This window comes from Notolepis coatsorum, assembly GCF_963971535.1.
Source record: "Notolepis coatsorum genome assembly, chromosome: 15".
In the NCBI taxonomy this organism is placed as follows: Eukaryota; Metazoa; Chordata; class Actinopteri; order Aulopiformes; family Paralepididae; genus Notolepis; species Notolepis coatsorum.
In genome coordinates, this window is record NC_140179.1 from 34848050 (window position 1) to 34870819 (window position 22770).

Genomic DNA, 22770 nt, shown 5'->3' on the forward strand with positions numbered 1-22770 from the left:
TGTACTGAGGTATGGGTTGTAGTGCAAATTCTTTGCCAATAAATATAAAGTGTGTTTAGGTGTTCTAAAGTGTGTAGAGTGGGTGCTGCAGTGAGTTGTTTGTTTAAAGTGAGTGTGTGCGTGTGGTGTGGATGTGTGTGCTGTGAGTGCTTTTGATGGTTGTTGCATAGTGTTATTGTTCGTTGAGCAACCTGATGGCCTGGGGATAGAAGCTTCTTCTGAGTCTTTCTGTGCTTGCCATGAGACTCCGGTATCGCTTGCCTGACCGCAGCAGTTCAAAGAGGCAGTTGTTTGGGTGGCTGGAGTCTTTGATAATTCTCTTAGCCTTACCCATGCACCGCTTGTTGTAAATGTTCTGGAGAGTGGGAAGCCCCCCTCCAATTGTGCGTTCGGCTGAACGGGCCACTCTCTGTAGTCTGCTGCGGTCTTGTGCGGTGCTATTCCCAAACCAGGAGGTAATATTGTGCAGTTCAGCATTCAGTAACCCATACTTTTTGTGAACGTGTTTTTGATACTACATTCTGTTGAACACACACCTCAAAACCGTACCTAAGGAAAATTGGCTCAATTGCAAGAAAAAGAATAGACAGTTATGATATTACATTCTGCATAATTTGTATGCAAAATATTGTGGTTCCCTGCTTTAGTCTGTTGATACATTTCTATACTAAAAATGCTTGTGTAGTCCTGTCATACCTAAATGTCATATAAGTGAATTGTATAGAAACAACTCACCAAAAGTGACTATTGCGCAACTGATTTGACAAAAAAAATCCACCTTCACCCTCCCTAATTAATTGCCATACCTTGGCTTTTACTGAAACGACGCCACTGTATATGATATTAAAATATACAGTAATGTTACCCATAGATCCTAACAGAGAATATATGATGGGGAGGAGACTGTACATTAGGAGGGGGTGGGAGAAAAAATATACATATACATTGATTATACCATATTGCCTATAATAAAAATAAAAAAACGTTGGTCAAAAACATCTAGCCAACTATGAATTATTGTGTGTATGATTGCTGGCCTTCAGTAGTATTGGCTTGTCACAGTCTATGTGTCACAATAGCATAGTAGGCCTGGCTGTTACATTTCTCAAGATATATTTAAATATGTTACATTTCTTTGTGGTCAGGTAAAGGGCCCCCTGTAGACTGTTGGCTTCTTACATTCACCACTAGAGAGATTCTTTACCCTCGAGTTATACCAGTCTGCTCTGCTGCACCCCCCTGTCCCTGAGATAGTTTCAGGAACGGACCTGCTAATGGCAACGATGTATAACTTCCCCTACGAATGTTAACCGTGGTACGCGCCGTATTATCTGAATTACATAAACACGGCAAGTGACAATTACAATACTTTACGATAAGCAATCGGACCTTTCAAATTGTATCAAACGTTTGTGTTCCAAACAGCCGCCCTCTGACTGGCGCAGGCGTGTCGAACGCGCCCCGCCCGCGAGGCGGCTGCTGCTGCTACTTCAGTGCGACGTCACATCCGGCACACACGAGCTGTCTGTGGTGGAGTTTTGTGAAAGATGGCGACCGCGCCGTTAACGGATGAGGAGCTTTTCTCCGAGTTAAAGCGCTTTGGATTCATCCCGGGCCCGGTCACCGAGAACACCCGTCCCGTGTATTTGAAGAAATTGAAGAAGCTACGCGAGGAGGAGCAGCAGCAGCGCGGCTCTAGTAGGTCGGGGAAAACAGCGCGCAGCAACAGCGGCGGCGTCAACAACAACAGTAGCGGCGGCGGCAGCAACACGGCGGCGGGAGGCTCGAGGCCGGCTGGCAGTGACGTCACGCACCTGAGCTCGAGCCGGAGCCCCGGCGGCCGCCCCGCTCTCAACGAGAAGACCGGGTTTGTTCTGGGCTTCAGCTCCGACGAGTCGGACGTCGAGGCGCCGCAGAAAAAGCGAGGAGGCCCCAACCACCACCACAGCGGCGGGAGAGGAGACCGAGGCTTGGGGTATCATCATCAACAACACAGGCCTACGGGAGGAACACCCGTCGCTACTCTCAACAAGAGTCACGGAGGAGGAGTCGCCGCCCTGAGCGGCGGCAGCAGCAGCGCGAGCTACGCCGCGAACAGCGACCGTTCTCCCGGTGGTTCAGAGGGCGGCAGCAGGAGGAGCGGGGGGACCGGGTGGGGGAACCGGGCGAAATCGAGCCTAGAGGTCTCGCAGATCACGGAGGCGGCGGCGGGGGGGAGGGGTTACGGAGACCCGGAGGAGGAGGACGGTTACGAGGGGGCAGCGGCGGCGGAGAGGGACTCCTCTCGGTCTGTGAACGGCAGCAGGGCGTCCTCCTCCTACTTTAACACCAGCGGTAAGCTAGCCGGGGATTACTCTGACTCTGACGCGGGGGGAGAGGAGGACGAGGGCCCGTCTGAAATAGACCGACAGCAGCAGCGCCGTCTGGCCTCCAGACGGAGTCACCCTCCTCCCCCGTACAGAAGTGCCAGGGGGTCGGAGAGCGGCCAGGAAAAGACGGGAGGCGCAATCAGAGCAAATTACACGCCTGGCGCTGGGAGTCTAGACATGCTGCTGGGGAACCGGGGGGAGGGGGAGGAAGAGGACGGCAAGAAGAGAGGCCCCGGCGAGACGGCCCTGAGCGGCGGTCTCCCCAGGAGGTCCATCTACGTGTCCCTGGCGGGGGATGACGCGCGGGAGAGCGTATACATCAGGAACCATGTCGGCGAGGACGACAACAGCATGGGTCGGTTCAGCATTGGCCTGAGACCGCGGTTCTCCAACTACAGCACCCTGTCTCAAGCCTACCGGGCCAACCACTCCAACCACACGGCCTCCAACCACGCGTACAGCCAGGCGACGCTCAAGCGGAAGCTCTCGGTGCCGGAGGACGACCTCCTCCAGCAGTTCAAAAGGGAAGAGGTGTCCTCGACCGGCGGATTCAGCGCCCATTACCTGTCCATGTTCCTCTTGACGGCCGCCTGCCTCTTCTTCCTGCTGCTGGGTCTCATGTACCTGAGGATGAGGGGCTCTGGAGCCACAGACGTGGATGTTGTCAGTAAGTAGACTCCAGCGTAAGATGACTTTTTTTGGGTTATTGAGCTTGACCTGGACAAACGTATCTGAGAATGTACTGTACTGAAGTCGGTGTTGCCATTTCAAAACACCTAACACTGTTTATTGATTATGTCAACAAGAGACGAGTCACAATACCATGGCAAAGGATTGAAATGCAATATTCATCCCTGTGTGATGTTTTATCCTATAGACGGCCTCACTCTAAAACACCTAGTCTGTATTGTATGCACTTAACTCAACTCAGGTGGGTTAGTCTGTATGCACTTAACTCAGGTGGGTTAGTCTGCATTGCACTTAACTCAGGTGGGTTAGTCTGTATGCACTTAACTCAGGTGGGTTAGTACTAGTCTGTATGCACTTAACTCAGGTGGGTTAGTCTGCATTGCACTTAACTCAGGTGGGTTAGTCTGTATGCACTTAACTCAGGTGGGTTAGTAGTACTAGTCTGTATGCACTTAACTCGGGTGGGTTAGTCTCTATGCACTTAACTCAGGTGGGTTAGTTAGTACTAGTCTGTATGCACTTAACTCAGGTGGGTTAGTACTAGTCTGTATGCACTTAAACTCAGGTGGGTTAGTCTGTATGCACTTAACTCAGGTGGGTTAGTCTGTATGCACTTAACTCAGGTGGGTTAGTCTGTATGCACTTAGTTCTCCTCTACCTGCAAGGAGGAGACGCAGCTGTTTCATCTCGCCTCACGTCGCCGTTGACATGTTGAAGCAAGCATTTGGACAAACCTTCCCCAACGGGTGCATTTGAATAGAGTTTGTAAACAAGGACAGGTGATCGTTATAATATCTACTTTAGATACCGTATCCGTCCATTAATCCCATTTCGGGTGTAAAACCAGGCCGGTACCAAGAGTCGAGGTCTAGAACAGACTGTCCCAGAAGAGGGCGTTTCTTTTGGACACGGTGTGTCACTTGAAGTGAACGAAAATTGTCGGCTAATTATCGGTTATGCATTCACATATGTGAATTTTCAAAGTGCATTCCGACCATTGGCGTGGCACCTGAAGTGCCAAGCCTTGACTGGCTACCTGTAGGAGAGGTGTGTGTGTACGCGTTCAGAGCCAAGGACACTAGCTCTCCCACAGCCTAGATGTGCATAATGTCAGCTTTACTAAAGTGAAGATAGCGGCTTACGGGGGCTGTAGCCTATAATGTCTGGAGGGACAGCGATGAATAATGAAACTGTCCCAGACTCTCGGGCCAGTCAATAATAGTGTGTCCCTGGGAAAAGGGATTCTGACCACAGAGGCGGCGCGCGGAAAACATGTAGGTCACAGCAGGCGAGTTAAACCGTCCTAATGGTTTTGATGCTCTGGGGACACGAGGACGGACTGGCTAGACCGACACACGGCGGGACGGAGTGGATAGACATCCCCGTGCCTGGGTTGTCTGTCTCTGTCTGGCACAGACGTAGAGACACACACACAGACGAATAAACGACACACACAGACGGACACGCATACAGACGGACACAGGAAGATTGATACTAGATACACCCACACAAGGGCTGCAATTATCAAATCGCCAGGCCTGCAATTTTTACATTATTTAACCAGGAAGTCCCATTGAGATACAAGATCGGTTTGGGAGAGGGAGGTAAGGGTTTTTAGATTGTGTGTTGTGAAGTTTAGACTTCAGAGAGGGAGAGTAAAGTGCAGAAAAAAGGTACCGTTGAGTACCGGTATCGATTCCCAGGTCAAAAGAAACATTTTCAGGCTCTGTCCCAAAAAGACCCACCGCGTAGGCCAGATGCAAGCCGCATTTTACAATAAACCTCTGTGGGGCTGCTTCTTTTTTTTAAATTATAATCGCAAATGTAATCGCAATTGCAATATCTGTGAGAAAATCGCAATTCGATTTATTTCCCAAAATCGTGCAGCCCTACCACACACACACAGACAGACAGACAAACGCTTTGAGCACTGATGGACTAGCAACACATGCAGGCAGAGACGCACACACTGGCAGACACACACACACTGGCAGAGACACACACCATCCGTCATCCACGGCACCAAGGAGAAGGAGCTCAAAGCTAAGGTGACGACTGACTTAACTTTTTGGTGCAGCTGAGCTTATAGTTGATTTAGCTAATAATTATTTGATTGCCTGGATGTTCCACATTGGTCCATTTTACTATCCAGCCGAAGGCGATATTACCTGTCCCATCTTGTATCCTAGGAATAGACACTCCTAGCCGGCTTTGCGAGTGCATTAGTTTGTTCATACAGAGTATAGCTGCTGCTGCGGGCTGCCTGTCTGGGCCGTCTGTCTGGGCTGTCTGTCTGGGCCGCCTGTCTGGGCTGTGTCTGGGCCGTCTGTCTGGGCTGTGTCTGGGCCGTCTGTCTGGGCTGTGTCTGGGTCGTCTGTCTGGGCTGTCTGTCTGGGTCGTCTGTCTGGGCCGCCTGTCTGGGCTGTGTCTGGGCTGTGTCTGGGCCGTCTGTCTGGGCCGCCTGTCTGGGCTGTGTCTGGGTCGTCTGTCTGGGCTGTCTGTCTGGGCCGCCTGTCTGGGTCGTCTGTCTGGGCCGTCTGTCTGGGCCGCCTGTCTGGGCCGTCTGTCTTGGTCGTCTGTCTGGGCCGCCTGTCTGGGCTGTGTCTGGGTCGTCTGTCTGGGCTGTCTGTCTGGGCCGTCTGTCTTGGTCGTCTGTCTGGGCCGCCTGTCTGGGCTGTGTCTGGGTCGTCTGTCTGGGCTGTCTGTCTGGGCCGCCTGTCTGGGTCGTCTGTCTGGGCCGTCTGTCTGGGCTGTGTCTGGGCCGCCTGTCTGGGTCGTCTGTCTGGGCCGTCTGTCTGGGCCGCCTGTCTGGGCCGTCTGTCTGGGCCGTCTGTCTGGGCTGTCTGTCTGGGCCGTCTGTCTGGGCTGTCTGTCTGGGCCGTCTGTCTGGGCCGTCTGTCTGGGCTGTGTCTGGGTCGTCTGTCTGGGCTGGATGCGGTCGACTGCCAGCGAGGGTGACAGACCTGAGTCTGCAGATTAGATGCAGGATAGTCTAACTCATGCAAACGAGCTACAGGCGGCACCTGCGGCATCCAAATGAATGTAAAAAAAAACATGCAAATGTCGTGTTGTTGACACAATCAACGCATTCTCCGCCTCCTTGAGGTGACCCTGCCCCACACTGTGAGCTTCGACCCGCTCCGATCACACACATACGCCCCGACAAGAATCCGGAGGTTATTTTATTTTGGCTTTCCCCTGATCGTACCCCCGAGAGTTGTACGCTGTTGTGTTTATGGCGATCGAGTAATTGTTTTGCCTAGTTGTTGATGAATTAAACAACTAAATTAAAAAGCAGATTTAATTAGGCAGAGTCGAGCGCTGTTGGTGATCCTTCACCACCAGACCGGTTTACATGTCCGGGGGGTATTACTATTTAGCTTACTACCAGGTCTTACACAAACTAATACCCAACTATACAATACTGTGTGCTTGTATACTTACTACTACGTCTGACTCGATGTCAATACAATCTAACATTGGTTTCTGCACAGATTATTAGATGATGGATCAAATGTAAAGAAGGGGTTTTTAATCCAGCTGTTGTAACGGGCAGGCTGTGTAGCCCAATGCTTCAAATCGACTCCACATGCAGTGTATGACTGAATCCAATCAGCCAATTGATTTCTCCGCCGTTGATTTGTCTATACCGCTGTAATTATTGCTGTAATAACCCCCCCGATGGCAACTTTCCAAGCACCGCTCACCCCACACACACGCACACCTCTAGCCGCCAGACATTGTGTTTAACCCTTTGTCATGTGGCAGTGAAAGGGTTAACCTTCTGTAGTGTGGTAGTGAAAGGGTTAACCGTTTGGTAGTGCGGCAGTGAAAGGGTTAAGATCGGGCGCACAGTGCTTTAGCCGCTGCAGCAGCAGCCTGGCTAATCTTGGGCAGGGATCCAGATGCAGAGTGGCTCCATGTTCAGACAGTGACTCAAGTGTTGGGTGATAGTCTGTGCAACCGTCTCCACCAGGCCCCCAGACCAGACCGTGTTGTGAAAGACTCTGCTGGTGTGTGTTGGGCCTGTGTAGCTTCACCTCCACCACCCTCTCTACCACCTCCCCGCAATATTAGATTAGATTAGATTCAAGTGTCTAAGTCATTTATAGTATACACACAGCAGCACAAGTACAGTACAACGAAAATAGGTTTAGTAAGTGCAATAGTTATATACAATGCACAGCACAGGGGATTCAACTCGGTATGAAATATATAAATTGGTACTCCTGAGTATAGTGCTAATCAGATGTATGTACAGAGTTGTAGTATTAATATGTACACTACAGGTATAAATACACTATGCTAGTAAGTCATACTGGCCAGCAGCGTAGTAAAAGTAGGTAAGGGATATGTATAGATATAGTATCTATTCTACAGGTTTGTAAAATGATTATATGTCGGTATGTACATTCACAATATCTTTTATTCATTAGGGGACACGTGTGACACGACAACACTTAACGGTTAATGAGATAACCGTTCCGACATGTACAAAGAAACCCACTTAAGATCCTAAACGCCACGATGAAAATGCACGGGCGACGCGGGACAAGGGGACATACAAGACGGAACAAAACAAAGGGCAACTGGACAAAAATAATAACTAGGGGTGCACCGATATATCGGCCGGGTATCGGTATCGGCCGATAAGTGCCTTGTTGACTGCTATCGGCCTATCGGCCGATAAGCTCAAATGTGCCGATAGCAGTCGCCGATAAATAAGCATCAATTTGTGTAGCGTCAAAAGGCAAAAAAAAAAAAAGTTCACTCGCGACCTACCTGCACAACGCCCGCCGTCCCCCACACACACACACACAAGCTACTGCATCACAGTTACTACTTATGATTAACAAGGCATTCGTTTTGTGGCATTAACGTTATATATATAGTGTTACACGGACAATAACATCAGCATATTATTATTACCCATAGCAGCAAGGCATTACTCGGAGTCCGTTCATAGCTCAGTTCCATTCCGTTGCTCATTCCGTACCCAACTACCCACTACTAGTTAGTTAGCACCATCCAGGCATCAACGTGATCTCCCGGTACGGTAGCTAGTTAGTTAGCACCATCCAGGCATCAACGTGATCTCCCGGTACGGTAGCTAGTTAGTTAGCACCATCCAGGCATCAACGTGATCTCCCGGTACGGTAGCTAGTTAGTTAGCACCATCCAGGCATCAACGTGAGCTCCCGGTACGGTAGCTAGTTAGTTAGCACCATCCAGGCATCAACGTGAGCTCCCGGTACGGTAGCTAGTTAGTTAATAACGTTATATAGTTAGTGTTACACGTTCAATTAGAGCTGCCGCGGTATTGATTATTTCCTTACCGCACAAATTTGCAAAATATTTCCTACCGCCGCGGTTTTTAGCGCACGCACAAAAAAATTAAAAAAAAAAGTTTTAATGCATTTTTTTTTTTTGGTAGTAGTCTACTCTTTATAGCATATAGCCTGCCTCTAGTCTAAATGTCTATCTTTAGAGGATGACTTTGCAGCATGAATATTGTTTGGGATTCGGCAAGCACGCATTAGTTATTGAAAGTGAAACACGGATGCGCAGTTCACTCGGTGTCGCGGGCACCCCCCCGACCCTTTCTTATTATTATTACTATAAAGTTACTACTTTATAATAAAGGCATTCGTTTTGTGGCATTGACATTATATAGTTATACGTTCAATAACATCAGCGTATTTACCGGACCATAGCAAGCAATACTCTATTCATATCTCAGTTCCTTTCTTTGCTCAGAGCGTGCTGAGTTGTCCCATTCTGCGGTCTGTTAATAAAGTTTTCAATCAGACAAGTGTATAGAACGAAGGGCTTTTATTATAACATTCGTTGCAGACAGTAAAATCATTATGTCTCGTTTAGTACTCCTGAGGCGCGATGGTAGTTGTAACTGAGGGGTACAATTCCCTGACTGTATTAATCAAGTATTGGTATCATTAAACCACTACCGTCTTATGTACATTACTGGCCATACTGTACACAAGTATATCAGATGAGAACACCTCCACAATGAAACGGTTTCCACACAAATACTAGTTTAGAATATTTATTACATCAAAGGAATATTAGATTACATTACTTAGATCAATTTGGATGCGCTTATAAGGCAAAGAATGTGCGTAGGCAAGTCAATACTGAATATTAGGAATTATCTAGGGAATAATGGTAGGGGAGTTACTACCGGTTGTAAGCCAGCAGGGGGAGGCAATGCTCTATACAAAGTCAATGGTTCCACAGGGACAATTACTCCCTGTGTCAGCGGGGAAAGGCAGCCTCTGTACTCTCAGTGTGCGCGCCGCACAGGTGAAGCCGTGGAGCCTCAAGACGGGCTCGAGTGATGTCCTCACGGGCATGTGTAGATCCCACAGCAGTGGGTGTAGACTGTTCTCTGCTCCAGCAGCTTGGTCAAAGCAATGAAGAATAATAATCCTGCCGGAAAGGGCTCTGCAATCACCGGTGTAAATCCTCCGTGGTCCACGGTAGTTCACAGTTGAACTTGACGTTACTATCCTATTAGCACGCGGCAATAAGTGCTCTATGTAGACACACAATTACTCAATTCACGTGGTCTTTGACTCGTAATGAAGGCTTACTAATAAATAGCGAACGATACGTTGAACAAACGTAGTAGGATAACACGACTCTATTTGAGGCAATACGAGCCCTCCGTCACCGCACGTTGCGTAGTGGGTGAGGCTTTACTTGGTAACTGAACAGGACTGAACTCTAACTCGAACTGAAAGGGAACTGAAAAGGAAGTTCTGTATTCGCCGCGCCATATTTATATGTACGGGGGATAAACGAGTGCCAGCCTGCTCACTGTCTCGTAGCCCTGGGCAGAAGCGGGCATGCACAGACATGTCGTGTCGGTAGCTTTCAAGTCGGCTCTAGGGGGTAAGTCACTGGCGCCTGGTGGCACGCCATCCAATAGGAGAATGAAATATTATGGGCTATAGTAACTACTAGGTTAAAGGGACATTCCGTGTATATGTATAAAGAATATACAAGGGATATCAAACGATATACAAATATTATGCAATATATATCAATCAATAAATACATATTGTTGTGAAGGGCCAGATTAAACCGAATATATATATTTATTTATATATATATATTTAATTGTATTTGTATATTCTCTAATATTCCCTGATATCCCTTGTATATTCCTTGTACAATATGCATTGAATATCCATTCTAGCCTACTGAACATCCCATAATAGTCTCCATTCTACTATTGGTCGAGACCTTGGTGCCAGGCTGCCATACCCCTCAGACCCAGTTCAAACGTACCGCTCGACATGTACGAACAAGTCCTAGTTCCGCGTAGGAATTTGGCTACCGCACCACTAATGGGACTATTTGTTCATAGTGCGTATATATACTGCGCTACTAAAGTAGGACTTTCTTTTCAGTCCAGTTTCTTACCCTCCAATAGAGTCACAGACGTAAAGCCTCCCCGCGACGCCACGTGTGGGAGTAAGGCCAAGTTCGCCTACCATCGGTATTGAGACATCGTGTATATTAATATTTGAATAGTCATATTTGGCACTATATCGTCGAGTTGGACGTAGTCTATTAAGCTAATAATAGTCTGTTAATATATAGTGCTTCGTGCGGTGAGAATACTACCGTAGTCAGTACCCCATCGTTTCGGGCAGAGAACTGGCTGCTTACCCAGGGTGATTGACCCTATGTGAAGCTGCACCCGAGGAGCCCCAGAGCCGACGAGCGAGTGGACCTGTATACCGGATTATTCTACCGACGACAGCCCGCCTTCCCAGGCACGGATTATGCTTTGGATACTTTGATTATTCCATGGATAAAGACCCCCGACACTGCCGTGTGTTGGACCCCCCCCCCCTGGAGAGGACGCAAGGTGAGGAGACGCTCTGCAAGACGAGGTCGCTTCACGTCTCTCCCCCGTGGACCGGAGAGAGCCGGCCCACAAAGAGTCCACCTGCTTTCATCTGTGGTCCAAGGATCGCCGGCGCATTGAACGGCACTACAGTGGGTTCACCTGGGATACCCTTGGCCGGACGAGGCAGCCGGATTCTACCCCCCCCCCCCCTCCTACTCCTGTTGGTTTACAAGCGACCGGATTAACCCCCTCTAGTGTATCTAGTATAATCATTAAAGTATCATTGCTGTTATTCCTTAACTATTCCAGGTCGTATATTTACCACCTGCGCCTTCAGAGATTGGACATTCTCTATTGATATACCGACGAATACTCCTTGCCATAAAAGTGCATACTATTTCAATTCATAAATGTAATTAAGTGATTAAGTGCTTATTCTACACACCATCGCTGTGTAGAAATAAAGACCTGTTTCTAATTCGTACATTTGTGTTGGATCCGTTTCATCTACGTGAGAGTGTTCATGATAATATATTTATGCCGTGTACTGGGTGGCCGAATATTAAGTACAAAGGTAGTGGTAGTAAGTATCATATCTAGTAATACAGTCAGGGAATTGTACCCCTCAGTTACACATATATTCGGTTTAATCTGACCCTTTGTAACAGTAGTCCACTCCGGCGGAGAGTTAAAGCTAACGTTATTAGCCGTGTTGTGATGACCTGACATTCAGGACGTAAAAACGTGTGACGCGTCTCTCTTCTGACCAATCAGTGCAGGGCTGTACGTTAACTTTTTTTGCACATAGCACTGGTGCTACAGAGGTTGATAGTTTTGTAGCACAGGCCAAAATCTTGTAGCACAAGTATAAAACATGTTATATTTGTAACAGTCACAAATGTGCCTATTGTATTTGTGTTATTTAGTTGCAGTGCCATGTTTGGCTGTCATTTAGTATATCGCCATGTGTTATTATTACTATAATAGTAATACTCTCATATGCTATTTTCAATTAATATCATAAACAACATAAGGAATATTAGCATAATTTTGAGTGGACTGAAGGAATGAGTCAGCGTTAATAGTTTTAAATGCAAATAATTTATTGAAACATAGAAGTGGGGTCGGTTGGGACACACACACACAATGGGGGACCCTGATGTAAACAAGACAAACGTCTTTCTCTGGTCTGCATCCCCTTAACAATTGTGTGTATTGAGCCGTACTGTACTGTACCCATTCTGCAATCTGTTAAATAAAGTTTACATTCATTCATTCACACACACTGTTTCAACTCACCACCCCTGCATCATATTGTAGTCTAGTCTGTCTTCAAACTTCCACTCCTCTCGAAATTTTTTATATTTGAATATCAACATTATCTGTCCATCCTCAGTTTACTATAATATACTCCTGTCCTGAGTCCTGACTAGTGACTTCATCGTCTTTCCAAACGCACGCACGCACACACACACACACACAGGGAAGGGGAGAGAGTGCCCCCCCATTTCCCTTTCCACACTGTGTCTGCTGGCTCTGCCTGTGATCAGGATTAGCTTGTTAGCTTGCTAACGTTGTAGTGATTGTAATTAGGGGTGGGACGATACATCGATCCAGATCGATACATCGATGTAATTATCAACAATCGAATCGGATCGATGCGATGTAATAAGATCGATTCATATCGATACTCTTATTTTGAAAATCCTGTGGCGAGTCTCATATCCGCCCAAGAACAACAGCAGTAGCTCCGTGTGTGTAGATGTTACAGCATAGCATTCTCCCTTTCTGTGTGTGTGTGCGCGCGTCTTTGGAAAGACCAGATGAGGTCAGAGGAGTTTGATGTTTAAATGTTATTTAAACATAAACAATATAATACATAATAAATGTAGGCCTATACATGATCATGCAACATCAACAAATTGTTGTAGGAACGGTTTGGGAGAGGGAGGTTGTGAGTTTTGAGTTCCAAAAAATGTAGCTTAAAGTTTAAAGCTCAATATATAAAAACGTGGCACTTTACAGTGAACAGGAGGTCTATTTGTATTAAAAACAATAGATTGATTTTCCTTTAAATGTCTGGAAGAGCTCAAAAATACAAATGTCAAATGATATTTTCATTACCTTTTTTTTGTTGATCTAAATGTTACTGATTGTGTTAAATGGGCATATGATATCATCTCATATCGATCGCAGGCACCTGAATCTAATCGTATCGTATTGTATCGTGAGAGACTTTGTGATATCGGCAAATATCGTATCGTTGTCCAAAGAATCGATATCGTATCGTATCATGATGAAACTGGTGATTCCCACCCCTAATTGTAATGGTACATAAACGTTAATTTCGGGCGATGTGCGCATAAAGGAATGGCGACGGTGCAAAGCATGTAGATGCATTTGACCCGTTGCGAGAAAAAAAAAACACCACGGACTTATTTCGGGACGTGTAGGCGCACTGCTGTGTTACGCAGCAGCAGTGCGCACCAACACGCTGCTCTGCTTGCAAGCACGGATAGGGCGGATATGACTCGTCGAGTTGTCACGGAGTTTTTTCAAAATAAGAGTATCATATGCACCTGAATGTTGCTAGCTGTCGAGCCTAGTTATTATAGCTGGAGCTGCGCGTGGGCAGAAATGAGACCCGCTACAGGATTTTCAAAATAAGAGTATCTATATGAACCGAATCCCTATCGCACCAGTGCTAGTGAAGTAAATCCATTCATCGCACAGACCGCTGTTGCTGTAGCACGTGCGATATATATCTCGCACTGTACAGGCCTGCAGTGGTCTGCAATGTTTCACGTGACTTTTCTGGTACCCAATAGGGTCGCTTGGAACCTCGATAGACGAGTAGGGTATATCTGCAGAGCCGCAAGCCCAACGAGAGGAGGGTAATTTATTATTATTATTATAAAAAACAGCAGTGACGCGGTATTCAGCCTACTCTGCGGTGGCCGTGATGTAACAGCGATACCGCGGTAATGCGGTAATCGCGGCAGCTCTACGTTCAATATAACATCAGCATATTATTTACCCGAACACAGCAAGTAAGCAAGGCATTATTCCGTTCATAGCTCCGTTGCTCATTCCGTACCAAACTACCCATTCTGCAATCTGTTAATAAAGTTTTCAACCAGACAAATGTATAGAAAGGCTTTGTTTTATTATAACATTTGTTGCAGTAAAATCATTATGTCTCATTTGGTCATGCTGTAGAGCGCTGGTCGGCGGGCCGGGCAGCTAAGGTATTAGCTACGTTAAGTTTGTTGTGATGTGCTCTCGAGTGAGTCGCAAGCAGATCAATGGCGGCATGCCCGAAAGTAGAAAACGCTTGCCTTTTGGTGGTAAGAACAGCAGGAGGTGGGTGCTAGCGGTGTGGCGTAATTGGCCGAATCGACTGTCAATCAAAATGGTTCCATTGCATTGGTTGAAAGCTCTGGTTGAGAGAATAGTATCCCGCTGCAGGCCACCAGAATGGTTCCATTGCATTGGTTGAAAGCTCTGGTTGAGAAAATAGTATCCCTCTGCAGGCCGCCAGACGATACTGGGAGAGAGATAGTGATACCATAAACATATTTATTGATGTTTCCTTTTTTTAAGTAAGTAAAGAGGCCTACAAAGTACAAATACAAACATACACATACAAATATACAGTAGTTTCATAAAAAAATAAAAAAAATTAGTGTTAGTTGAACAATCGGTATCGGTGGCCAATTTTCATATCGGTGCATCCCTAATAATAACGATTAATGAATAGTAGTCTACCCATAAAACAGTTTGATAGCATGTACACTAGTGCTGTATATACATTCATATATTTTATCTATATCTGTATGAATATAACTGCATATATTCCTTCTATATACTTACTTATACTCCTGTATATAGGCCTAACCCATACTACTATGTATAACAATGCTGTATACCATATATATATATATATATATATATATATATATATATATATATATATATATATATATATATATATATATATATATTATCACATATATATTTTTATCCACATCGGTCTACGTACCTACATAATCCTTTTTACATATCTGTAGATACTATACTGTGTCTATATCTGTACATATTCCTTATCTACTCTTATTAGTTACGCTGCTGACCAGTATGACTTACTGTCTTTAGTTTATACCTGTATCACTGTACTGTACATATTAATACTACAACTCTGTATACATCTGATTAGCACTAGTATTACTCAGTAGTACTCGCATATATGTTGTACCCAGTTTAATCACCTGTACATTGTTTATTACTACACTTTACTGTTACATTTGCACTCGGGTTGGATGCCAAACTTATTTTCGCTGTACCGTACTTGTGACGACAACAATACATTTGAATCTTAAATCGGCCTCGTGGTCGATCCCGCACCTACATTATTGTTTATCAATGCCTGCTGGTTCACCTCTGAGACGTAGGTGTGGGACCGTAGGTGTCCACTCCCCCCAGAGGTGAGGACATCTGTGTATTCTTCAGGCCTAGACCTCTGGACACGGTGGTAGTGTTGTCGCAGGGCTGTACGCTAAGCTTTTTCACTAGGGCGGCACACTTAATAACAATTTTACCATTATAGTGCAAAAAAATATGTTCATTACTGTGGTCCTTTTATTTAACATTTAAGTGTTTGTTTTCAGGTTTGTATCTTTTATAATGAACCAACTGAGTGTAAATCACTAATAGAACAAAAACAACAAACTGTGTGCGCGCTTGTGTAGTGCTCCTTGAATGAGATCACCACAACACACACACACCATTGCATTAATCAGGAGGACAAGAAACTCTGCATACCTTTGTTTCACAATGAAAAGTGCTTTATAAATAAAATGAATTATTATTATTGTAAATAACCCCATGAAAGGTTTATTATTTTTATGGGTAATTACCTGCTTCATATTTGTGATTGTTACTGGTTTCAGGGTGTGCCTAAAGTGATCAATGTGTTGGGCCATTTATAGAGATCTATGCCAATTAATGTTTTATGTATATCCAGGACTTTTTTTTAAATAAGAATTGAGAGGCCTACTACGGTATCTGTTATGTCAAAATGCTCGCTATCTCCACTGTCTGTGTGTATACTCTGCTTTGGTCAAATCACATTCAGCATGCCCTCAGCAGTAGGGATGGGTACCGAATTCGATACTTTTGAGTAGGCCTGCCGCGATAAGCAATAAATCGATTAATTGCCGCGATAATTAAAATGAATGCAATGATTTTGACGGGCGCGATTAATTGCTATTTGCGCGTTTGTTTTAATGAGGCGGAACCAGTGCCCCTTGCAGTCTCTCTCCGTGTGGGTTGGCCGCTGGCGTTACTACAGAGCACAGCACGGGAGCTCCGTGGGGCAGTAGCAACGCCACATATAGCTTAACTACATTTCTCAATAGTGTTGCTCCTTTTAACCAAGTAGCGTTATTTGTAGTGTAACGTTAGAATAACACAGAATAACGTTAATACAATTACATGCATCATTGTTTACAATGAACGGGTGGGGCTAGTCAAAGCACTGGAGACGGGGACAAGTTAAACATGAATTAATTTATTATAACGGGTCGTTTTCGAGTCGTGCTGCAGTGCCTACGCACCACAGCTATTCTATTATATACTGCTTTGACGCTTCCTCCTCATCGTTGATTGCCTGTAGTAGCTGCATCTAACGTTAGTAGCTAACGTTAAAACTAAAAAACACAACCGGACGAGACAAGTTGTCGGCTAGGATAATTACAACAATACTTCCGGTCCGGTCGGTGGGCTTCAAAATAAAAGTCTTAAACCGGAAAAGACGGAGCGGTGGGCTTCAAAATAAAAGTTTTGGAAAATAAATTTCTCAAAAAAATTCTCTAACCGGTCGCAATAATATCGCTTATCGCGATATTTTCGGGGGCAATTAATCGCCCAGCAAAATGTGTTATCGTGGCAGGCCTACTTTTGAGGTACCGAACCGAAACACGTCGGTACTACCGAGTATCGAATCAAGTGAGAAACGGAAAAAAAAAAAAAAAATTGGTTACTTTTTTTTTTCTTTTTTTTTTCCATGTCAACGTTCACACGCACAATATATGCTTACCTAGGATTTGACTTGATTCAACAACAAAGCAGTCGGAGCAATGACAAGCCGAAAACTGCCGAAATTGTAGTTATTTGAAGTTTGGATTTTTTTTTACGACTGGGGTAGTAGGTAAATTAAATTTCTTGAGACGAAAGTACCGAAAAAAGGTACCGTTGGGTACCGGTATCGATTCACAGGTATCGGTTCAAATGTGAAAGGTACCCATCCCTACTCAGCAGGGTATCTGCAGCTCTGCAGATATACCCTACTCCCTCAGCTAGCCCCTTTCGTGACTGCGATGCAAGCCAGGGGCTCGAATACGCATCGAATCAATGTTATAAGACATTGATATCAGGAGCTATCTGTAGCTACTGCTAGCTGGCTAGAAAACGTTAAGACAACGCCTCAGTGGGCGGTTAGGTGGTCGAGCGGAGATTGCGTTCGTCACCAGCCCCGGAGCTGTGAGCTTGGTTCGCCTGTTCGAATCCAGCTCACAGCTCCGGGGTTGTCACCAGCTTGGCTGGCCGTCTGCACTGATACAATTGGCTGTATCAGAGGGTGGGAGAAGCTGGCGGGGTGGGTCCGGGTCGTTGTAAACAGCGACTCCTACAGTTCGGTCGGGGCGCCTGCTAAGCGCGGATTGGACGTGAGGGGGATAGTGCGGTCCTCCCACACGCTACGCCCTCTCAATGAGAATCCGCGCTGCCAGGTGAAAAGAAGCGGTGATTGGCTGGACGTGTGTCGGAGGAAGCACGTGGTAGCCTCCACTCTCCCAAATGATCTGACTGTGGGGGGTAAAGCGCAGCGACCAGGAAGGGACTGGGAATTGGCATACGACTAACATTGGGATGGGAGAAAATCGGAGGAAAATGGAGGGGGAAAAAGACAAAAAAAAAAAAAAAAAAAAGACAACGCCTCAGTGAACTATTTAGTTTAATGGGACATTTCGTTTTGAACAGTGAGCTAACGTGAGCTAACGAGCTAACGGAGGTATCATGCACTACTACTAGACTATTGCGGGAGCATTTGTTGATATCAGGAGCTATCAGTAGCTAGCCGGCTAGATACCGTTAGACAATGCCTCATGTATTAAACTAAAAGTGAATAGTTGACTGTCATTCTGTTTAAACAGTAACGATAGCTAGGTAGCTAACGTTAGCTCACGGTCGCATGCACCAGACTATAGCAGACTTCCGGAGGCATAGGAGCCTCTTGTTTACACGAGTGCGGGAGGGGCAGTGGAGGGGGAGTAGGGGCCGTGCGCTGCTGTGTGTGTGCTTGAGAGAGAAGTCAGCGACAGCGAGTGAGATCTCCGCTAAGAATTGGATCATGTTTTTTGATCGGTTTTATATATATTTATATATATTATTTATACTGAATATCGGCCGATAACTATCGCTGGCCGATTGATCGAGGTATCCCTAATTAATTTAGGAGTGAAATGCGAATGAAGGGGTGAAATCACTACTCTCAAGCTTGCCCCCAAATATTATTTTCCATTCGCACGGGCCAAATTAAGGGGCAATTTGCGATCATCTCATCGCAGTGTACAGCCCTGTCATACTGTCTCTTTTAATTTCCCTTATCTGTACATATAGTTATATATATATTCTCTTCTCCTTCTCTTGCAGTCAAGAACCACCCGTTTGGCAGTGAGTTTGACAGCTCTTATGTAAGTACTGGATATTTTCCTATGACCTCTTGCTTTGTCTTCAGCCAAGTCGTGCAGTGTTATTTCAACATATAGCGACGGAGATAACTGTTTTATTTTTTTATAAACCCGTCATCCGTTTTTATAAACCCGTCATCCTTATAAACCCGTCATCCGTTCTAGCCTTTCTGAATGTGGGCACACGCATACACACAGACACCGACTATTGGGTTATCCGTTCAGACCACCCACCAACTAAGCGCCCGTGAAACGGTGAACTTGTGCACCCCCCCCGGCACACGGCCACACGCTGTACTTCCTCTTGTCTGCGTGGGCTCCGATGAACAACAACCTGTTTGCTTTGTTTTTGTATGTTTTGGTTTTCAGAACAAGACGGAAAAGAATCTTATTCTCAAGCTCCTGCTCAATCTACACGACCACCTGGCACACATTGCTGGTACCTTGTTTTTTTATTTATACATCGCATTGAGAGAGTTTTCATGCACCTTTTCTATCCTGATATCGTTCGAGATACAAGATTAATATTTCTTAAACTGTGGTTTCGGGTCTCAAAGCAGGTCATAGGCCTGGTCCTTGTGGGTAATGCTACTAGCATGACTCATGTGCTAATGAGAGTAATGCTACTAGCATGTGCTAATGAGAGTAATGCTACTAGCATGTGTTATTGAGAGTAATGCTACTAGCATGTGCTAATCAGAGTAATGCTACTAGCATGTGTTAATGAGAGTAATGCTACTACTAGCATGTGCTAATGAGAGTAATGCTACTAGCATGTGCTAATGAGAGTAATGCTACTATTGTGTGTTAATGAGAGTAATGCTACTATTATGTCATGGTATTCATATTTCACCCACGGAGTCTTGGCTGATGCTGTCTGAGCCATCACAACTCTGCAACGCTTCAATACCGCCACCTGGTGGCCGATCGGCGAGTTGCCAAACCGGAAGTGCCCGTTGGGAGCTCGGTCCGTCCCCTAATTTCGTCCGGCCACTCGTTTATCGTCCCGGGGCTCAATACAGACACCGTGGATATGAATCTTTGCCATAACTCAATAATCAACATGATTTGGACGTGTATTAGTAATATACAAACCGGAAATGGATCGCATCGATTGGGATCTGTTTGCTCCACTCATCGCCCAACGCTACGAGGAGACTGACGTGAGTTTCAGCGTTTTTCTTTATCATTTTCGATACAAACTGCTCTGATCAATATATCACCCATACTACATAAATCATTTAAAGTCGGTCATTGAATTATAAACGACCCCCCCCCCCCCCCTCTGTTCACCCGCAGATGATCAGTCATGACGTTTAGGACCATGTACAGTTGAAATTTTTAATATAGCATGGATCGGTATCAAACTGCATTTGATAATCTAATATATGCATTTATGCCTATATCTCACGTTCTATGAAATACTGCAGAAAACGATAAAAACATATTTATACTCTAGACGGTATTTTAGTTTGAATGTGTGAATGAAAAAGTAAAACTTTCCTACATCCTGAACGATAGATAATTGATGTTGAATGGGCCATAGTAATGTCAATTTAGCAATACAATTTAAAAAGTTATAGCCCTGCAAAGAAGGTGAACATCTCCATAGACAAATAGCGCTGGCAGAGGATGGTTTAGGATGATCAAAGTGGTGGCAGAGAATGGGTTAATGAGAGTAATGCTATTATGTGTTAATGAGAGTAATGCTACTATTGTGTCTTAATGAGAGTAATGCTACTAGTATGTGTTAATGAGAGTAATGCTACTAGTATGTGTTAATGAGAGTAATGCTACTATGTCTTAATGAGTAATGCTACTAGGCGTGTCTTAATGAGAGTAATGCTACTAGCATGTGCTAATGAGACTGGGACCCAGGATGAGAGTAATGCTACTAGTATGTCTTAATGAGAGTAATGCTACTAGGCGTGTCTTAATGAGAGTAATGCTACTAGCATGTGTTAATGAGAGTAATGCTACTAGCATGTGCTAATGAGACTGGGACCCAGGATGAGAGTAAGGCATAAAAGAAAATATTTTTTGGTTCCTGTTGGTTGTCAGTTAAGGCCATGCGTAGGTAGGGAATTTATTTGATTTTTTATTAGATTTTTTCCCACGGCGACCATGGATAGGGAATTTCTTTATTTAATTAAAATGTTCACGACAACATGGATGCATGTACTTTGCCAGCATGTTTAATATCCATAATACTAAAGGTTTGACTAAGATTTGTATGAAACTTTATTGAAGAAAAAAAATCTTTTTTATTTTTAATATATATATATTTTTAAATCATAAAATAAATTGGGTCGCACCTAAATCGGCAGGGTCGGTCGGCAACCGGAACCGAACAATTTTTTCTTTTAGGCCTAATGCTACTAGTTTGTGTTAATGAGAGTAATGCTACTATTATGCAGGGCTGTACAGTGAGACATATATATCGCACGTGCTACAGCAACAGCGGTCTGTGCGATGAATGGATTTACTTCAGTAGCACTGGTGCGATAGGGATTCGGTTCATATAGATACTCTTATTTTGAAAATCCTGTAGCGGGTCTAATTTCTGCCCACGCGCAGCTCCAGCTATAATAACTAGGCTCTGACAGCTAGCAACGTTCAGGTGCATATGATACTCTTATTTTGAAAACAAATTCCTTATGTTGTTTATGATATTAATTGAAAATAGCATATGAGAGTATTATAGTAATAATAACACATGGCGATATACTAAATGACAGCCAAACATGGCACTGCAACTAAATAACACAAATACAATAGGCACATTTGTGACTGTTACAAATATAACACGTTTTATACTTGTGCTACAAGATTTTGGCCTGTGCTACAAAACTATCACCCTCTGTAGCACCAGTGCTATGTGCAAAAAAAGTTAACGTACAGCCCTGTATTATGTGTTAATGAGAGTAATGCTATTATGTGTTAATGAGAGTACTGCTACTATTGTCTTAATGAGAGTAATGCTACTATTATATCTTAATGAGAGTAATGCTACTAGCATGTGTTAATGAGAGTAATGCTACTAGTATGTCTTAATGAGAGTAATGCTACTAGCATGTGTTAATGAGAGTAATGCTAGCATGTGTTAATGAGAGTAATGCTACTAGTATGTCTTAATGAGACTAATGCTACTAGTATGTGCTAATGAGAGTAATGCTGCTAGTATGTGCTAATGAGACTGGGACCCAGGATGAGAGTAATGCTACTAGTTTGTGTTAATGAGAGTAATGCTGCTAGTATGTAGTATGTGTTCATGAGAGTAATGCTAGCATGTGTTAATGAGAGTAATGCTACTATTATGTCTTAATGAGAGTAATGCTACTAGTACGTGTTAATGAGAGTAATGCTGCTAGTATGTGTTAAAGGATAACTCCACTATTTTGGGAAATTAGCTTATTTAACATCTTCCCTGGAGTTAGACAAGAAGATGCATACCTTTTTTGTCTCTGTGCGTGCATTTTAGCTTTGGGAATAGATGCTCCGTTAGCATAGCTTAGCTTCATCACTGGAAGTGAGGCAGGACAGTAGCCTTACAGTGCCTTACAGTGTATTGCAAGGTCTGACATTGACCAAACTTGATATGCATGACCTTGGTGGGCTCTAGGTCAACTCCTGAAAAGGGGGTCAATGTCAGACCTTGCAATCAAAAGTTAGGGGCGCACTGAAATTATGGCAAGGGTTATTAGCCCCCTAACTTTTGATTGCAAAGTCTGACATTGACCCCCTTTTCAGGAGTTGACCTAGAGCCCACCAAGGTCATGCATATCAAGTTTGGTCAATGTCAGACCTTGCAATACACTGTAAGGCACTGTAAGGCTACTGTCCTGCCTCACTTCCAGTGATGAAGCTAAGCTATGCTAACGGAGCATCTATTCCCAAAGCTAAAATGCACGCACAGAGACAAAAAAGGTATGCATCTTCTTGTCTAACTCCAGGGAAGATGTTAAATAAGCTAATTTCCCAAAATAGTGGAGTTATCCTTTAATGAGAGTAATGCTACTAGTAGGGCTGACCCCTATTAGTCGATTAGTCGACTAATCGGTCGAAAGGAGCCGTAGTCGACTGC

General features: G+C 44.7%; 1 protein-coding gene across 1 annotated transcript in view; it reads left to right on the forward strand.

The window, feature by feature from the left end:
* Positions 1–1541: 1541 nt before the first annotated feature.
* Positions 1542–22770, forward strand: part of lemd3 (LEM domain containing 3) — a 45238-nt gene continuing 24009 nt past the window's right edge. The window contains exons 1-3 of the mRNA XM_084330965.1: positions 1542–3036; positions 18649–18689; positions 19056–19125. Coding sequence (XP_084187091.1) covers positions 1548–3036; positions 18649–18689; positions 19056–19125 — 1600 coding nt within the window. The 5' untranslated portion in view covers positions 1542–1547. The remainder of the gene's footprint in view (positions 3037–18648; positions 18690–19055; positions 19126–22770) is intronic.